General features: G+C 44.6%; 1 protein-coding gene across 2 annotated transcripts in view; it reads left to right on the top strand.

Moving 5' to 3' along the window:
- faf1 (Fas (TNFRSF6) associated factor 1) overlaps nt 1-13,455 on the top strand; it is an 85,583-nt gene extending 72,128 nt beyond the window's left edge. For both annotated transcript variants that reach the window (XM_062555663.1, XM_062555662.1), the window contains exons 18-19: nt 1,532-1,747; nt 12,576-13,455. In XM_062555663.1, the coding sequence (XP_062411647.1) occupies nt 1,532-1,747; nt 12,576-12,659 (300 nt within the window). In that variant the 3' untranslated portion in view covers nt 12,660-13,455. The remainder of the gene's footprint in view (nt 1-1,531; nt 1,748-12,575) is intronic.
- The last annotated feature ends 5,332 nt before the right edge of the window (nt 13,456-18,787 follow it).

Below are 18,787 nucleotides of genomic sequence, written 5' to 3'. Positions count from 1 at the left end.
TCTCTTTCTTTCTCTGCTCTCCCTCTCTATCCACCTCTCCCTTTTCCCTTTCTCTTTCTCTCCCTTCCTTTCTGTCCCCTCTTCTCTCCTCTCCTCTCCTCATCCTCTCTTTGTTGCTCTCCTTTCCTCAACCTCTCCGTTTCTGTATCTGTTGCTTTTCCCTCTCCTTTTCCCTCTCCCTCTCTCTATCCCTCCCTCCTCTTTGTGTGTGTGGCGGGGGGGGCGTGCGTGTCCTCCGGGGCCTGCGAGTGACGCGGCGTTCTCCCAGAGGGCCATGCGTGTCGCGTGTGGGGGCCGCTGGGGGGGGGGGGGGCCCGGCCTGCTCACCTGGGGGAGCGAGGAGCGCGGCCCCCGCCGCACAAAGCCGAGGCTGGCGCTAATGAGCTACTGTTGTCTCCTCTTATGAAATATAATTGCATTACGGTGGGTAAATAAAGCTGCCGCGTGTTGTCACAGCATATGCTACCCAGTGTCAAAACAGGAACAACAGACCAGGAGGCGAGGAGTCCACTGGGGCACACATAGCTACCACCCCCTACAAACACACACACACACACACACACACACACCTACACCTCAACCTGACCCAGGAGAGCTCATTTCTGCTCTGCATTCAAGTATCACTGTTCGCTCTTTTGCTTTGCTTTGCTTTGCTTTCTTTCTCTCTCTCTCTCTCTCTCTCTCTCTGTCATTTCTTTTAACCAATACAAAGTTAAGCTTTTTCTGTACTTTTTTTTTTTTTTTTTTTTTTAAAGAATCTCCAAATGTGCCTCAACACATTCTAATCTGACACATGCTGGATAGGTCTGTGTGTGTGAGCATTCTGTACCTTAGAACGTGTTGAATTGCAGTATTGTGTTTAAGGGGTAAGGGTAGCACTTTACACTCAATGGTTGGATTAAACTTGCATCGGCAATATTGGTGTGCGAGTTCACTTTTTGACTGAAGGTTTGGAAGGTAACACACAAAAAAAACATTTCAAGCCAATATCCAATCTAGCCAGCGTGTAGCAGGTGTAGCACCCTTAACTAGCACTACTTCAGACAATCACACTCATTTATGCAGTTATTACACCCATTGTGGCTTTTTATGTTGTTAGAAATGCTCTTAAAAACCTAAATTTTTAAAGTTTTTTCATGTTGTAAGTCGCTTAGGTTAAAAAGCGTCAGCTAAATGAAATAATGTAATGTAATGTAACTGGTGTGTCCTGTTGTTGCCCCTCTATCCCCCCCCCCCCCCCCCCCCCCTTTATCTGCTAGTACTGCTTTGGTTTGGTTTATGGAAAGCACAATGGGCGCGGTTACATGCACATTCATACTCGAAGTAAGCATCACTCTGAATATTATCAGAACGTTGAATACTCCGGTCTACATGCAAATAAGAGAACGTACAGAAATCGGATGTCATGATCTGATTCCATGAATCTGACTTGTCCTCATCGGGTGGCCTGGACCTATGAGCTCAGTGTATGAAATGCACTATGTAAATAAGCTTGACTTGTCTTATCCCCCCTCTCTCTCCTCTCGTCCAGGCGATCCGTCTGTCACTGGAGCAGGCCTTACCGCCCGAGCCCACCGAGGAGAGCGGCGAGCCGGTCAGCAAGCTGCGCGTCCGCACGCCCAGCGGAGAGTTCCTGGTGCGGAGGTTTCTGGGCAGCTGCAAGCTGCAGGTGCTCTTCGACTTCGTGGCCTCCAAGGGCTACCCCTCGGACGAGTTCAAGGTCCTCACTACCTTCCCTCGCAGAAATGTGAGTCCATTGGCACACCTGCACACACACGCACACACACGCAAGAATGCATACAGGCAGACTCACATACAGTTGCAGAGAGAGGCAGTTGTTTTCCTATTCTCCTGTTTAATATCAGTAATAGCTGCAGTACAATACAATACAATGATTCAGTATCGCCACTTTACGCAGCTTGCAAAATAGTGGCAAAAAACCTGACGCGTAAACAAAAGCACCCACAAGTGATCATTCTGGGATGCACCTGTTGCCTTGGCGTCTCACTGTTGAGCCGATCGAGTCCCGATCTGCTACTGAACTGTTCCAGAGTTCTGATGCCTGACACTGGGCCAGCTCCACAAGACACGCACATGTACAGTAGGTGCTCGTTGGTGCCGAGTCCGTTTCCGGGGCCGAGTCTCTTGTGGTGCCGGCCCAGAAGTGCAGTGTGTCAGGAACCAGAACCATCCCGTTCCCCTTAATCCCGCCGCGGTGGCGCTCCGTAATCCCAGCCTGTCTGCTGCGGATGGGGACTGTACCGCACACTCACGGATTAATTAAAAGCCATGCTGGACTAATGAGCAGGCTGTTTTTCCCCCCTCTCTCTTCCTCTTACCCTCTCTCTCTCTCTGTTATTGTGTGTGTTTTTCACTTTCTCCTCTCTCTCTCTATCTCTCTCTCTCTTCTTCTTACCCCCTCTCTGTTAGTGTGTGTGTTTTTCACTTTCTCTCTCTCTCTCTCTCTTTCTCTCCCTCTCTCTCGCTGAGAACCCACAAGTGCATTTGTAATTTGGTGAATATTAATTAGGGTCCTTTGGATGCAGTAAAAAACACTGGCTACTTAGGATACAGTCAGCAGTATTCTCCTCGGCCCAGTGCGCCCCTCTGCCGCTCGCTCGCTCGCTCGCTAGCCGCCGCTACGCTAGCCGCGTAATTAGCAGCTAGGGCCGTGTTAGCACGGCACGGCGGCAGGCAGGCAGGTACCTAATGAGCAGCGCGCAAGCTACCTGCTTAATTAGCGGCATGGAAACAAAAATGAGCTTTTCACTAATCAACCAGGGGGAGGTGTGCAGGCCTGCCCAGGCTGTGTGCCAGCGTGTCCACTGGGAGAGGACACACACACACACACACACACACGCTCTCATATATATACACATGCAGGCAGGCACACTTAAGGCAAACACACAATTATGAACACCACTCTCTCCACCCACACCCACAAGCACACTTGAGGGAAACACACACTTACGAACACACCCCTCCAACACACACTTAGAGGCGCACTTGCAGTACACGCACACTTATCACCTCTACACACACACACACACACACACACACACACAAAATGAAAATACAATTATGAACACCTTCCCCAGCCACATTTCGCGCTCTTACAAACCCGCATGTGCACACACACACACACACACATTTGTAAACAATGCATACAAAAGGCTAACCAAACCCAGGCTTCCAAACCCACTCTCTTTCTCACCCTTGCACACACAGTTATGAACAGAAACATGAGCACACCTGTGTTCTTACTCACAAACATATAGGCACAGTGGCACACCCATGTGCTAATATCAGCTCTTGAGGACACATGCATGCACATACACTCAAACGGTATACAAATAGGTCGGCTATTTATTGACATTCATTTCTGTTCTAGTAAGTCAAGTTAGTTATCCGCCGCAGAAGTAGTAATGTATCTTGCCCTAAAGAGGCATGATTGCGACTATGAAGTTATTGGGGTGGGCGTTCTGTGTGTCTGTGTGTCTGTGTGTCTGTGTGTCTGTGTGTCTGTGTGTCTGTGTGTGTGTGTGTGCCGTTGCGAGAGCACTAGCGAGAGCTTGCCAGTATTTGTGCATCTGAACACAGTGCCCAGTCTAATCCTGCCCCTCTCTCTCTCCCTCTCTAATTAAAAACATCTCTTCCACTGGCTCCGCTCCTCGCGCACTCTCCTGCGATGGGGATTAACGGGATGTACGACTATTGCATTTGTAATTCTCCACAAATGTTTAAACTGCCGCTCACCATCGCGCCTGCATCAAACACACAGACCATTGTTGGCAATAAGAGAGTGATCAAATGTAGGGTAATTAATAAGGGAGAAGAGGGAGAGAGAGAGGGATGGGGAGAGAGAGAGGGAGGGGTGAAGGGATAAGTGACTGAATACTTAAGTTTCACTCGCTGCCTTTGACACTCCGGAATGTGTTTGTCTTCTATTGTTAGTTTCTCTTTTTATTCTTTCATTCTTTCTCCCACTCTGTTTTTTTTGTTTTGTTTTGTTTTGTTTTGTTTTAGTGTGCGTCTGCCAGAACTGTGTGTTTTTAGTCCGTATGGACAGCTGTGATGGTGTTCTCAAAGCGAGCTTCATTTCTGTCTGATTGCCTCGTATAAACAAACGCTTGCTTGGGCATCGGCTATCCGCTTGGGTGGGTAAACTGCAGTGCTCTGTTTATATATAAGTAGTCTGGGTCTCGGTTAAATATCGATTTCGTAGCATTCTTAATGTCTCATAGCGACTCCATAACATGTTAAATATCTTATAGCGACTCCATAGCATGTTAAATCATAGGGACTTCATAGCATACGAAATATCTCATAGACTCCATAGCATGCTAAATCATAGGGACTTAATAGCATACTAAATATCTCATTGCGACTCCATAGCATGCTAAATCATAGGGACTTCATAGCATACTAAATAGCTCATAGCGACTCCATAGCATGCTAACTCATACGGACTTAATATCATACTAAAATAGCTCATAGCGACTCCATAGCATGCTAAATCATAGGGACTTAATAGCATACTAAATATTTCATAGCGACTCCATAGCATGCTAAATCATACGGACTTCATAGCATACTAAATATCTCCTAGCGATTTCAATAGCATGCTAAATCATAGAGACTTCATAGCATACTAAATAGCTCATAGCGACTCCATAGCATGCTAAATCATAGGGACTCCATAGCATGCTAAATATCTCATAGCGACTTCATAGCATGCTAACTCATACGGACATCATAGCATACTAAATATCTCCTATCATGCTAAATATTTCATAGCAGCATTTGCATTTGGATCCGTCTGTGTCAGCTCTTCCATCATCGTTAAGCAGAATTGTGAAGCATGGCGCAGCCAGTCTGTCTGCAGAACCAATGCGTCTGGATCCAAATGGATAGGCAGTGGACTTGCGTAGCTCAGCCCTGAGTTGTCTCTTGTTACACATGCTGATGTTTTTTAAGGTGGATTTAGTCTAGGCCTCCCTGAGTGGTTTAATAGGTTTAGTAGATCCTAAAGCCAGACTCTCCCGTCTCCCAGGTTTACTGTTTGTTTTTCCAGCATTGCCACCCAGGATGCTGGGGCAGTCTGGTTATTTCCGCTCCTTGGAGCCAGGCAGGAGGTATTGAGGCCCGGGTGTACTACAACAACAAACTAATAGCCAGAATCCCCTCAGCACATCACCGGGTTAACGGTCAAAGCCAAATAATTTATTTAAGGGTGCGATCGGATGATATGAAAAGCATATTGGTACTAGTGTTTATTTCTCATGTTCATTTGATTATTCATTAAACTTTCACTTTAGAATTGTATTTAAACTAGAGTTTAACTAACATTGTATAGTGACCTGTCCATTGCCATACCATCCAGAAATCTCCATCGCTATCTACACAGAATAAATGTTTATTGGAATTAGAATAGGAATAATTAATAATTCAACAAACATCAGACAACTCTGTCTAAACACTGTTGGTTTATGGAGCCAGTGAAAGTCTTACTAAAACTGGTCATATTAAGTTAATATTAGTAAATCCTGTATGCTCAGAGGCTTGCTATTATGCATAATTCCATTTTAAATCCATTTGTCATGGTTTTGTAAGTGTGCATTTAGATTTATAAAGCTGAAATTTTCAACAGTATTTTACAGTATTTGTCACATTTCTGTGCTTATTTTAAACCCCTTTTTCTGGCCTTGTATTAGTCGAGTGGTGTGCATGTTTTCGCTAAATGTTTGTTTTGCTCTAAGCACACAGCGACGTGTCAACATTATTTTCTTTGGTATCAAACAGTTCCCCATCAAAACAGCAGATGGAGATTAGAGATTGTAAGCGCCAAATTTGTCCTTGCAATAACAGGTTCTAATTGACATGGATGGCTTGCACAGAGCACGGGGATGGGGAGGGTGGACTATGCTGAGGCTGTGAGCTAGAGATGGCAGAGATAGGTTTCTTGCCACGAGACTAGGCACAACATTTCAGCTAAATATCTGGAGACCATCCTGGCAGTGACGTGTGTCTTGCCTTCTCCGTCTGGGTGAATCTTTTTATGGATGTGGCCAATTATGCGAACATTTATCGTTTATTTAACAAGGATCCATTTTGTTCCTGCGTTCTCCCATCTTGTCTGACACCCCTCTCTGTTGCAGCAGTGAGAGCTCTGGTCACATATCCTCCCCCTTTCCCTCTTCCTCCTCTCCTCTTCCTCCTCCTCTCCTCTCCTCTTCCTCTTCCTCCTCCTCCTCCCCTGTGAGGCTTTGAAGTGGGCCTGCCTTACCTGACACCCCTCCTTCTTGCCACAGTGAGATCTGGAGGTTTCGGCTCTGGTCACGTATCCTTTCCCTCTTCCTCCTCCTCCTCCTCCTCCTCCTCCTCCTCCTCCTCCTCCTCCTCCTGCGTGGTGTAGCCCCTGTGCTGAGGCTTTGAAGTGGGCCTTCTCTCCTCCAGGCCCCCTCCCCTCCGCTCCGCTCTGCTCTGCTCTGCTCTGCATGCCGCCATCCTTCCCGGAGCCATATAATGACCTCCCACCGCTTTCCATAATTGGGCCAAATAAACACTCAGCCACAGCAGAGAGAAAGAAAGAAAAAAAGACCGAAAGAAAGGGAAAAAAACAGACGAGTGTGCTTGAGCTTTAATTAACGTTGAGTCCTAAATGGCTTCATTAAAAATGCGTTTTTTTTTGGTGGCGGCGCATTTCATCATGTTTTCAAATGAACGTCTTCGCAGTTTCCATATTTGTTATGAAATGCTGCCCCCACCCCCCCTTCCTCCCCATTCACACTCAACACACACCAACACTTGTGTGTAATTAACCTGTTTTGGTGTGTCGTAATGAAGTGATTTGTAATATTTCTTCAGGCGTTGTTTGAAGTGTTAATCTATCTGATTTAAGTCGTGATTGATGTCAGTTCCTCTCTGATTAGTCTGTGGAGATGATCCAACATGCCTTCAATCATAATTCAAGCGAAATCATGTGGGTGTTAGTAAAAGATAAAAATATCAGCCCAAAGGTCAAACATAAAAATATAAATAAATATAGTAACCCAACCCATACTGTAATATTTTACAGCAATAGAATAGACCAGTTACCAAACAGTGCAGAGATATGAGATAAATAACTTGACATAGGGCTAGAAGGGAATTTTAATTTCATCTTAACTTTTAACTCTGTGTGAAAATGTATTCTCTTTGTACTGAACCATCATGCGATTTATTTATTATATTTATTTATTTATTTATTTATTTAGTACTGAAACGAAAAGAGAAAAAAACTTCAGATCAGATTAGTAAGCGTTCCGCAAGTGTGTGTCGGCTTAGTGAGTGTTGCAACTTCAGATGATCTGTGGTCATTGAGAGAAGTAATCTCTATCAGCCCTCTCAGATGAGCAGGCAGATAAAGCCAGTCAGCAGTGTTGGGGATACGCCAGTACTCCAGAGCATTAGGAGCTTATTACACCACTCTCACACACACACACACACACACACACCTCTCTCTTTTGATCAGTCTCTTTTGGTGAGTTATCTTATTCTCACAGTGAAAACTGTGAGGAAAAATCCAGCCTTAAAGAGAAGCAAGCAAAAAGAGAAGAAGCAAAGCCAATGTATTCTGTGTGAAGGCAGGGAATCTCTCTGTAAAGAACTAGATAGATAGATAGATAGATAGATAGATAGATACTTTATTGATCCCCAAGGGGAAATTCAAGGTCCCAGCAGCTTAAGACACCACACACAACATACAATACAATGTAAACAGGAATATACAAAGCAACTCAACAAATCAAATCAACATGACTAAAGGAGCAGTAAAATACTATGGATAAGGTGTGCATGAATGTACTGAGGATTGGTACTGTGATCCAGTACTACATACCATGCAGAGATGCAAAAGTCGGGCTTCAGAAAGTGAAAGTCCTGCCATGTATTGGATGGTTGGAACAAAAAGGAGGCAGGACTTTTTACTTTCTGAAGCCAAACTTTTCCATCTCTGATACCATGTTACATGTGTTCCATGTTAAGCATTGAAATGTGAAGTGTTAAAAGAACCACATATACTGTAACTGGGCAGTACTCTTTGTAACACCCTCCGCACTTCTGTGTGTGTGTGTGTGTGTGTGTGTGTGTGTGTTTGTGGGTCAGTTCTGTGACATGGCTCTAAATCGCTTGTGCAGCTCTTGAGTGTGTTTGGTCTCGGTGTGAGGCCTGAGAGGATGAGTGTGTTTGGTCTCGGTGTGAGGGCTGAGAGGATGAGTGTGTTTGGAGGGTTAGCCGGGGATTACCTGCCGTCAGCGTCTTGGGCGCGTGGACAACGCCATCACAGGGGTTTTATGCAGCCACTTCTCCTCTCTCAGCTACTCTAATAACCTCTTCAGGAGCTTAGGGCTGAGCAGAGCACACACTCACACTCCTACACATGCACGCACACACACACACACACACAATAAATGCATGTATGCGCAAACGACACTTCCATCTCTCTTGCTCTCTCTCTCGCTCACACACACACACACACACACACAGAAAGAGCGAGACACACACCACACAACAAATCTTGACTCTTTATTTGTTCTTCTCAGAACAGACAGAGAGCAGGGGGAATTGTTGCTGTCATGTACCTGTGAGATTTTAACTGTGTGGAAATAGTCTTTTCTCTCCTAGTACTGGTGAACGGTCCCCTGTGTGTGTGTGTGTGTGTGTGTGTGTGTGTGTGTGTGTGTGTTGGAAGCCCTGAGCACATCACTATGGCATAGATTAGTCCCATTTTAATTGGATAGGCCCACAACAGAAGGTAATGGCACAGGAGCTGGAAGGTTATCAGGAGCGAGAGAGACGGATAGCTAGATAGAGAGCGTGAGAGAGAGAGAGAGAGAGGGAGGGAGGAGAGGAGGTGTACAAACAACAGCTTTGTTTGTTGACAGATGCCGCCATGCTTATGGTCTGTTAATTGGATGACAATGTAAATAATCACCAATGGCGCCGCGGCCCTCTGACAGTGTGGCGCCTCTCTCCTCTCCCTAGCCCTCAGTTAGGAAGGGGCGACCCACCCCATTAACACACTCTCGCGCACACACACACACACACACACACACACACACTTAATTTGCCCTTACCTGATGTTGTAGTGTTGCCACAGGCTGTCAGGTTCATTCGCATGGCTGGCATTTTTGCATCACTTCTCTGAAGGTGAGAAAAAGGCAGAACAGCCTTTGAGAGAGACGTGTGTGTGTGTGTGTGTGTGTGTGTTGAGGGTGCTATAGTGTTTTAGCACACCATCTTGTGCTCCGCTTGTGCCCGTCCCCATCCTCAGGGTCCTGCTGGGAAGTCAATTGCCCCCTGCTGGGGTTTTAGATGAGTGTGGGGCAACAGAGCCGAGGAGTCACCACTGGTGTAATGCCACCCCTGGTCCCTGGGGAGTCCACGACCCCCCCACACACCCCAACCCCCTGCCAGTCCTGTGACGCCAACCTGAAGCCTCATGTCTCATGCACGCCTCATGTCTCAACACTTCCAGCCTCCGCTACCTGATGGAGCTAAGACAAAATGCTAGATTTGGTGAAGGGGTGCAAATGTGTGTCTGGTTTTAATTGAGGCTAGCGTTGAGGCGTGAAAGGCAAACCAGCGGCCTCGCGGGTCGAACGACTCCTGGAGACTTTGGACTGGTCACTTTTATTTACTCTCAGTTGGCTCTGAGATTCTCACGGTCTCTCAATGTTGCTTCTACAAGTGATTACAGAAGCATCACTACAACTTCTAAAGTGACATGTGAAGCATGTCAAGCATGACACGCACTGGATCAACAAAAGCAGAGCTGCATCGTTATCAAGACAGGCAGCAGCAGCACATGTAGTGAACAGTGGCACAACAGTGGACATCGAAAGCCGATGGCACAGATGTTGGCATCGGAGTGCAGTCCGCCCAAATGGTCAAAGAGTTTATACTTGTACTTGTAATCGATTGTTAAATGCTTGGCCAGTGTGCCATTCTAGCGCTATACCTGAGGTGCGTTCAAATTCGCAAACATAGGCGAACGTTCGAGGTGAACATGTTTTCTTTGAAATGTTAAATTTGAACGATTTGGTGTTAACATTCCATTCTAACAGTAATTGCATTGTTGCGTTCGTCAAACTCACGTCCAGTTCCACTGTATGTTCGCGGCGCACCACCTCCTCAGACTGTTTGCGATTGTTGGCAAACGTTTGCCAAAATATTAAGGCTAACGGAATACTGTTTGCGAACGTTCGCAAACGTTTGCCTATGTTCGCCTAAGTTCTGTGAACTTGAACGCACCTCTGATCAAGTTTCAGGGCACTGCAATCGGAAAGAAAGGTCATCTGCACTTCTTTAATTAACAAGACAATCCCCCTACCACCACCACCACCTCAACACACCTACAGTATGTCAGCCTCCTATTTCAAGGTCGTGACACTGAGCCGGTCGTCAAACTGTGACCTAAGCGGGCCAGCTTTCAGAGTCGGGGAGCTGTTAATTACTGCACCTCGTGCTCATAATAGGCGTGCTAATCAGAGGCTGCCATTTTGAGCGCCGGCTCCACACGTCCCCAATCCCCGGCAGCCTCCTCTCACCTCCGTGTGAGGGAGAATAAAACCTGGGCCCAGGTGTGGTCGGGAGCGCGGGCCTATGTAACAGGAGCCCCTCCAATCATTAGGTCCCTCGCCGCAGCAGCCTCCAGTCGGGGAGTTACGCGAGCGGCTGAATCGCGATCCTGACTGAATCGCTAAGTTAAGAAGCTAAGAAGTCTCTTATGTGGATTGCTCTCGCTGCCACCTGTTCGGGTCCCGTATTGTTCCAGCGGGCTTGAATTTGTCAGGTGTTGATGGTGCGTCATGCAGAATTGGAGTCTGTTTGCAAGAGAGGGAGTGATTGGAGGCAGCGGGGGAGAAAGCGCTACGCCGAGACGGCTAGCTTTCCCTCCAGCGAGGAAGCGATACCATCGTGAAACATGATGAGCAACCTGGCTAGCGTTATCAAGCCAGAGGTCACTGTGTCCAGTGTCCACTCGGTGCAAGTCCTCTCCTCTTTGGCTAGTTCCTTAGAAACACTTAGAAGCAGCAGAAGAGCATGACACACACACACACACACACACACTGTTGCATTGAGGGAGAAGGCTGGACTAGAGGCCCTCTCAGATTTTAGCCCTCTCTTCCCTCCCGCTCTCGACCCGCATGATGTCAGACCAGCAGAGCTCATGACCAGTGTGCCCCCAACATGTGCGGTCATTCCGTCTGCAGCGTGCTGGGATTTGGCCTGGACGATGCTATCAGATGTTACAGCTTGCTGTTCTGGTCTTGACTTGCTGTTTTTCCATTAGCAATATCCTGATAAGACACTGTTTGGTGTCACTGACACTGACATGGCCTCATGGTGGTTTGTGTTGTATCAAACCCCTTCCGTTCAACTTTTTGTTGAGGTCTTTGTGGATTTCCAGAGATAGATTTACATTCATGTGCGGAGTTGAAGTTAAATTAGATTAGATTAGATTTAACTTTATTAGCATTACACAAGTTAGGACAACCAGTACAATGAAATTCAGTACAATGAAATTCCAGCCAGTAGTGAAATCATTAAAAGTGTTTTTTCTTAATAGCAGTGCTTATAAAAGACCTAAAACACTAAATGCACTAAGCCTGCTCTAAATAGATCCAGTCTATGCATTTCTTTGCATGCTCTTTTCGTATATAGGGCAAGTTAAAAGTGGAAACGGACTGTACATTGTACATCTGTTGTTCTAAAAGGGCTAGGTCCGTTCCAGACCAGTTTTCTTTACACATCGATTGATGTTTTATCAACTGTTTACACAATGTGATATAAATTGTTCCTGTATATTCTTTCTGTTCATTCATTCTGTTTGGTGCATGGTTTTACAGTCATCTCAAAAATACAAGGTTGTTTATGACACAAACGTCTTAACAACTTACAAACCTGTTGTTATGTATATAATACAGCATATCTGATTGTGTGTTTCCTATTATGGAGAGGAACAGAGATGTCTATGGTCATCTGACAGGTTTCTTACTCAGCCAATAGGCTCTCAGTGAACTAAGGTTACACCAGCTCCTCAGAGGCTCCTCTTAGAACTAATCTTTCAGGAGACCTTATGAAATGTCAATACTGCTCTGTCAATACACCCAGCCTAGGCGCAGGAACCTTAGGATTACAATATGTAGGCTATAGAATACATCTGAGTTTTGACAATACTCATCCCATATAAAACTAAATGCATTTTAATTGAATTGAGGAGGCCTGTGGAGATCTCAGCCTGTATAAGATACATACTGTATGATCTTGGTGTTATTCTCTGGAGGCGTGTTAAACCAAACCCTTAGTAAAATACAATGGCCGGGTTTCCCAGAATTGTTAAGAAGCTCTTAAGTGCTAAGAACTTCTTAGGAGCATTGTAAAAATGTTCTAAGAACGCTCCTAAGAAGTTCTTAGCACTTAAGAGCTTCTTAGCGATTCTGGGAAACCCTGCCAATGTGTGTGAGCTGTTTGTTGCGTTGCTACATCCTGAGTCCTGTCCTTCCTCTTCCTCTCGCTCCTCTTCGTCACAGATCACGCAGCTGGACCCTGCGTCAACCCTGCTGGAGGCCAAGCTCTTCCCCCAGGAGACGCTCTTCCTGGAGGCGCGGGAGTAGCACTGCACTGCCCCCCGCTGGAGAGGAGGACAACCCAAGCATGGTCCCACTGTGTCCAGAGACCACCCTCAGACTCTCTCACACACACACACACAAGAACACACACTTTTAAAACATGGACGGACACAGATACACAGATATACGCACGCACACACACACACACACACACACACATGCACACACACATGCACACTCTCTCACTCTGACACATACACACGCTCCTGTGGATTGTACATGAATGCGGAGTGTACAAGTCTACACGGAGGAGATCCTCACAAGCACACAGTGAAAACAAAACAGAAAATAAACACACACACACACACACACACACACATACACACTCTCCGTACACGATTTTTGCCGTGTTTTCTTTTTCTTCTTTTGTCAGCCCACATTTTTGAAATGTAAAAAAAAAAAATGATAATAATAAAAAAGAAAAACATACAAACAATAACTAAAACCACGGTGCAGAGTTGGTAGATCAGCATTCTGTACAAGTACTTCCCACTAAAGGCTGCTTCACGGACTTGTCATTTTTTTTTTTTTCTCCTCAAAACTAAATCGGCTCTCGGAACCGAGATGTTTTACCCGGAGAACGCTGGACACACTCTCCGGTTTCATCGAACCCTTCGTACCCCCACTCTTCTTCTTCCTCCTCATCATCACCATCATCATCATCACCATCTTCCTCCCATGGTCTCTTCTTGATTTTCCACCCTGTTCCTTTTTAAGTTTGATGCTGTATTAGTTTTAGTTTGATATACATTATATAAAAATATATATGAACATGCACCCATCTGGATCTACACTCTATTTCCAATATGATGCCATAAGTTTCTATAAGTTAAGGCTCTTAAAGCGAGTTGGGTTGTTTTTATGTTACGGATGAAGTCATGGACACCCTCTGACCCGTGGTTTCTCTGCAAAACCAACTCCAGTCTTCCCTGCAGAATCACTTTGCCTCAAATAATATGGTTTGCTTATGGTAATTGAATGACAAAGAATGCCTGAGCTGCAATGCATTTGAAATCCTTCAATGCATTAGTGGGGGGGGGGGGGGGTGAAAAAATCATAATTTTATATCATTCCAGTAGAGCAACAAAATAATGATTTACTGTTATGGTAAGAAACAGGACCGAAGAGGATCTCATTGGACAGCTGTAAGTATATAAAAATGACATGCAACTGTGGGGAATTAACTGCACTACATCTTCCTAGAGATGAATCTAAGGCTCCTAGTCCACTGCCCCTAATGTCTTCTCTCTTCCTGAGTCTGTGAAGTTATGCTGGGGGTTGAACACAGCGCAGACCCCAGCCCCCCCCCCCCCCCTCAAAGCCAGTGGCGGACAGTGTCCTGTTTGTGTCCACAGCAGAAGACAGCGACTGGCTTGAGGAATTTGATTCATTGTTCTTGTTTTGCAGCTCTGTTCTCCAGACATGGTGGCATTAACTGCATCAAAGGCTAATTTTCCCAGTTCAGCATTGAGATTAAAGGCTCTCTGCTCCATCTGCAGCGCTGCTTGTTTGAAAACACGGTTTGGGAAGATGTGATTCAAGGATGAGGTTGGTGCTGGGGGGGTCGGTTAAAGGTATACTAAGCAACGTTTTTCAGTTAATCAATTCGTTGCATACTGTTATATATGATTAAATGGGTCATTACCGGTCGAACTGTGTTTTTTTTGGCCGCTTTAGTGGTCTGTAGCGGTAAAACCACTCTTGCAACTTCAGGAGACACCGGGCACGCACCCATGCTCTACTCCAGGAAGTGTCATGTAAAGTCTCATGAAAAGGCATGGCAGACTGACCGATTGAGGAGTTTTGTCAAATATACACGCTAAAGCTGTAGGGGAAGCTCTGCAGAGAAATATGCAAGCATAAAACGAGCGAAAATGAAAAGTGAAAGCGAAACCAGCGATGAAATCGCCAATCCTGCATAGTATACCTTTAATGTTCATTGTTGAGACCATTTCTGTTGAAATTAGGAAAATGGTGCACCCCTATGTAACCACTCACTCTCTTCTCTGTGTGAATGGCCTTTTCCCCTCCCTCTCCAGTGATTGAGTTTGTGTGTGTGTGTGTGTGTGTGTGTGTGTGTGTGTGTGTGTGAGTGAGTGAGTGCAGTAAAACACACACACACACACACACTCTCTTTTCTCAGACACTTAGCTAACCTGCAGGCAAGATTTATGTGCTGTGCAGCTTCATCTATCTGCAGCTCTCCTGATTCTCACGCAAACTGCTCACATTTGATGTGTTCACTGAGTTGGACTTCCACTGGTTATCTCTCAAGCATGTGCTGCTGTTACAGTTCGCCCACCTCACCCCCTCCACTCACCCCTGATACCCCTCCCGGAGCAGCAGGCTGCCAGTGCTCCAACTCAGGCAAGAGAGCCTCCTCTCCTCCTCTCCTCTCCTCTCCTCCCTTCCCCTCCGTCTGCTTCAGCTGCCTCCACTAACCTTGGGAGTATGGGAGTGGGACTGTTTTTGATTGTTTTGAGGTCTATTTAAGGGTGTCTGTCAGAATGAGGAAATCAATTCTGCCCTGTTTATATATACACACCTGCAGTGTATGTGTGTGTGTGTGTGTGTGTGTGTATATGTATATATATATATATATATACACACACACACACACACACACACACACACACACACACACACACACACACACACACACACATACTGCAGATGTGTCAATACAGAATGACTCAGTGAACACTAAGTTACTAAAACTTTCAATCAGGCTTTTAACAAAACGTTTCATTTTTATTTTTCTGATTAACATATGGTGCATTCTAACCTACACAGGTAGGCCAATTTACAATCAAGGACCTAAGCTTAAATTGGTTCGTGAACAAATCAACGGCCTTTTTTTTCTTCTTTTTTTTTTTGAAAGGGGAAAAAAAGTGCATCATGCCTGAAGAGTTAAATAACCAAGCCTAGACCTATATATGGCTCTATTGTGGTAAACAACATATTTTCTAAATGGTAAACGCTGCACTTTGCGACGGCAGGGAAAGGTGAGGCGCATCTTTCGCAGCTGAACGGGTCGCCCCTGTGCGCGCCCATGTGAAACACATACGGCTAATTCTATCCTCAGGGGGAACGGCGCTTGCTCAACTATCCCTGCAATGCGCAATATTACAGTTTCAGTCACTGTATGGCTTGACTAATGCACAGCGGCATCTTGGCGATGAACGTGTCGGAAATGCCCATTAGACGTAATGGCAGGGCTTTCTACTTGATCCAGCCTGTCTCCTGCTCATCCGTCGACTTGAGGCTTGCAGCTGTTGGCAGATTGGCGTGTGCTTAAAGAGGCTAAAGCCTTCGCAGTTTGTGGGAATGGCCGGCATGGTAATCATTCAAGCTATACAGTCGAAAATTGAGAGATGGAAAAGGTTGAGCAACAAGCAACAGAAATATTTACCTTTCTGTCTGATAACGGTTTCTGCTCTTATTCCGACCTGAACAAGTTATATTGGTTATTTTGTATACCCTAACGGAATTCTGAAAGACTTGAATTGCAAAGAAAAAACTTAAATTAATTGTAATCATTTCTGTAGGCTTACATTCAACACCGAGCATTATTTGTTTGAAATTGCAACGATGTCTGCCACTTTACTTCGAGTGACAATGTGTTTACCAATTGCATTGTTTACTTAAAATTGAATTCTCTGAATGTTAACTCTGACTCACTGGGCTACTTACTACCTTAGTATTTTTTATTTTGATCACGTTGCTAAAATAAAAATATGCAAAGTAGATGTAGGGTAGTGGTGTAGGCCTACACGTCTCACACGCAAGAATGTCTTCCTTGAACTAGATTAGCCTATGGACTGAAACCAAAATATAGGCCTAATGCTATTGAGAAAATTAATTTGCCAACATTGCTAATGCTATTTTCGCTGACCCTTCCTTTCACTCTGATCATTTGAGTCGGGCTTGCGGTGCAGTGGTCAGTGGTCAAGCAGCAGACGTCTCAATCAGCAGCCAGAGTCTGTCACTCAACTAAACGAACCATGCTCCAGCTAAGGCGCGCTTCCTTAAATTCTTTGGCAAGGCCGTGGGGCCTGCATCGCCGTGACAATGGAGATATTCTGTGTCTTCTTCTGACAGTCTCTGCATCCAACATCAGGTGGTGACTTGATCCTTCAGCAACAATAGGGAAACGTTCAATAATGTTTAACCAGCTCTCCGAGGGTCAAGAATGTCAGCCCCTGGTGAGAGAACAACATTCCTGACGCTAGTGATTTGGCCTTTGATAGTGGGTCGGATCCCACTGCATTGGGCCCTTTTTAAATGCGTTCGCTCAGCGATGCTAGAATCCCAGACCAAACTAACCTGGAGGGTCACTCAAAGTTTACTTTCTCAGCAATGCTCACTACTCAAAGACGGCCAAAGAAACAGAATCTATGCGGCTTAAACAGTCCGGCACAAAGGGGGGCTCGTTTCTTCCTGGGATGCTTGTTGGAGATGTGTTTGAATGGGGGCGCGAGGGGAGGGGGCAGAGACGTCGGTTTAAAAAGAAAACTTTTATATAGGGAGAGAAGAGGGGAATGATTTTAAAGCTCAAATGCTAAATGTGTGATCGGGACGGCGCCGGAGGATACTTTGCTGTGGAGGTTTAAAGTGCGCGGTTGCCCAGACTCCCGTGATTAACCCGTCCTTTCAAGTCATTGGCCGTTGTTTGGCATGTCAACATTCAGTGCAGTAGGCTTCACTCATTAACACATGCCGGACTTGATTCACTCGGCGTGCATCTTAACTATAAATTATATATGTGATCACAAGCAGTTATAAGCAGTTTGCTTATATTAATGAGAGTATTTCACATGAAGACAATGGGTACAAGTGTCCATACAAATATAAAGCTTATCATCTTGTACTAATAATTATCCAAATGCCCATAAGACACATAATGGTTATTAGCCTGCTCTGCCATCATTAGTTTGTGTGGATTAGCCTACACTTGCAAAAGCGAGGTTAGCCAATTTTATGACTACCTCATTTTCATGCCCATTGATCATAGTCGTAATGCAAATTCGAATGCCAAATATCTCATGATTTCGTTGGATGTGTCCACTTAGATACAGGAAAGCTATGTTTTTGCCATTTACTTTTCTTTACACTTACTCTACAAATGAAATAATAGCTGAGAAGATAAGACATATCAACAATGTTCTTGTCCGATAATTATAAATACAATGTCCTATAATTTCTTAAGGTTATAAGCTACTTGTTCATAACATGATAGTTTAATATTACTGTAGGCCTACACAAGGTAATGGCATAGGGTTTTCTTTTAGGATAATTGTAGCCTAGTGCTAAATAAAGAAAATACTATTTGAATAAAATCATAAGCAGCAAAGACTGGCGATCCCAAATGATATGTGCGCAAAAATATGAATAGAATTGTAGAATTTAGAAAAGAGCTTGATTTGGATGAGTACCTCATCGCATTCCCCACCCGTGTCCTCTTTCTTTACATTTAGAATGGAATCGATGGAATTGTTTAAAATGAGCTACACATGGATAAAACAATATAGGCCTACTTATGAAGTAATAATAATCATTCATAAGTAATAATAATAATGCATTTAATAGTCGATCAGGGGACTGCAGTTTTCATAATAAATTAATACATTCTATAGAATTATTGTTATTATTATTATTATTACTATTATTATTATTATTATTATTATGCCTTTTAATAATGAAATTAATTTAATATAGACATTTAATTATTTATATTCATTTCATTTTTCTTACCCAGTATTATTTGCCTGCAGTTCTGTTTGTTTAATGTGCACAAGGCAACCCAGGATGTCAAATCAAGTGTTGAAAAAAATAAATAAAAGGGAACAGATCACTCAAATAAAACCACAATTTATTTTATTCATCCCGCCGTGCCCTGAAGCTCTAATTTATATATAAAAAGTGTTGGGAAAGTGAAAAAAAGAAACTCCAGCGGTGTTCGGATTATGGCAGCGAGGGATAAAGCCTTAAACGGGGCTAAAGGCGCTTGAATGGAGGCACTGGCGTGCGAACTGAAGCAGAGTAATAATTGCTTCATAATTGTGTTCTTTTCCCTTTGCGGAGCACCGTCTTGCTGCAGTGCTGCACGCTCG

Source organism: Sardina pilchardus, chromosome 15 (genome assembly GCF_963854185.1).
Source record: "Sardina pilchardus chromosome 15, fSarPil1.1, whole genome shotgun sequence".
Classification (NCBI taxonomy): Eukaryota; Metazoa; Chordata; class Actinopteri; order Clupeiformes; family Clupeidae; genus Sardina; species Sardina pilchardus.
The sequence above is the reverse complement of the archived record's forward strand: the minus strand, read 5'-3'. Positions and strand labels throughout refer to the sequence as shown.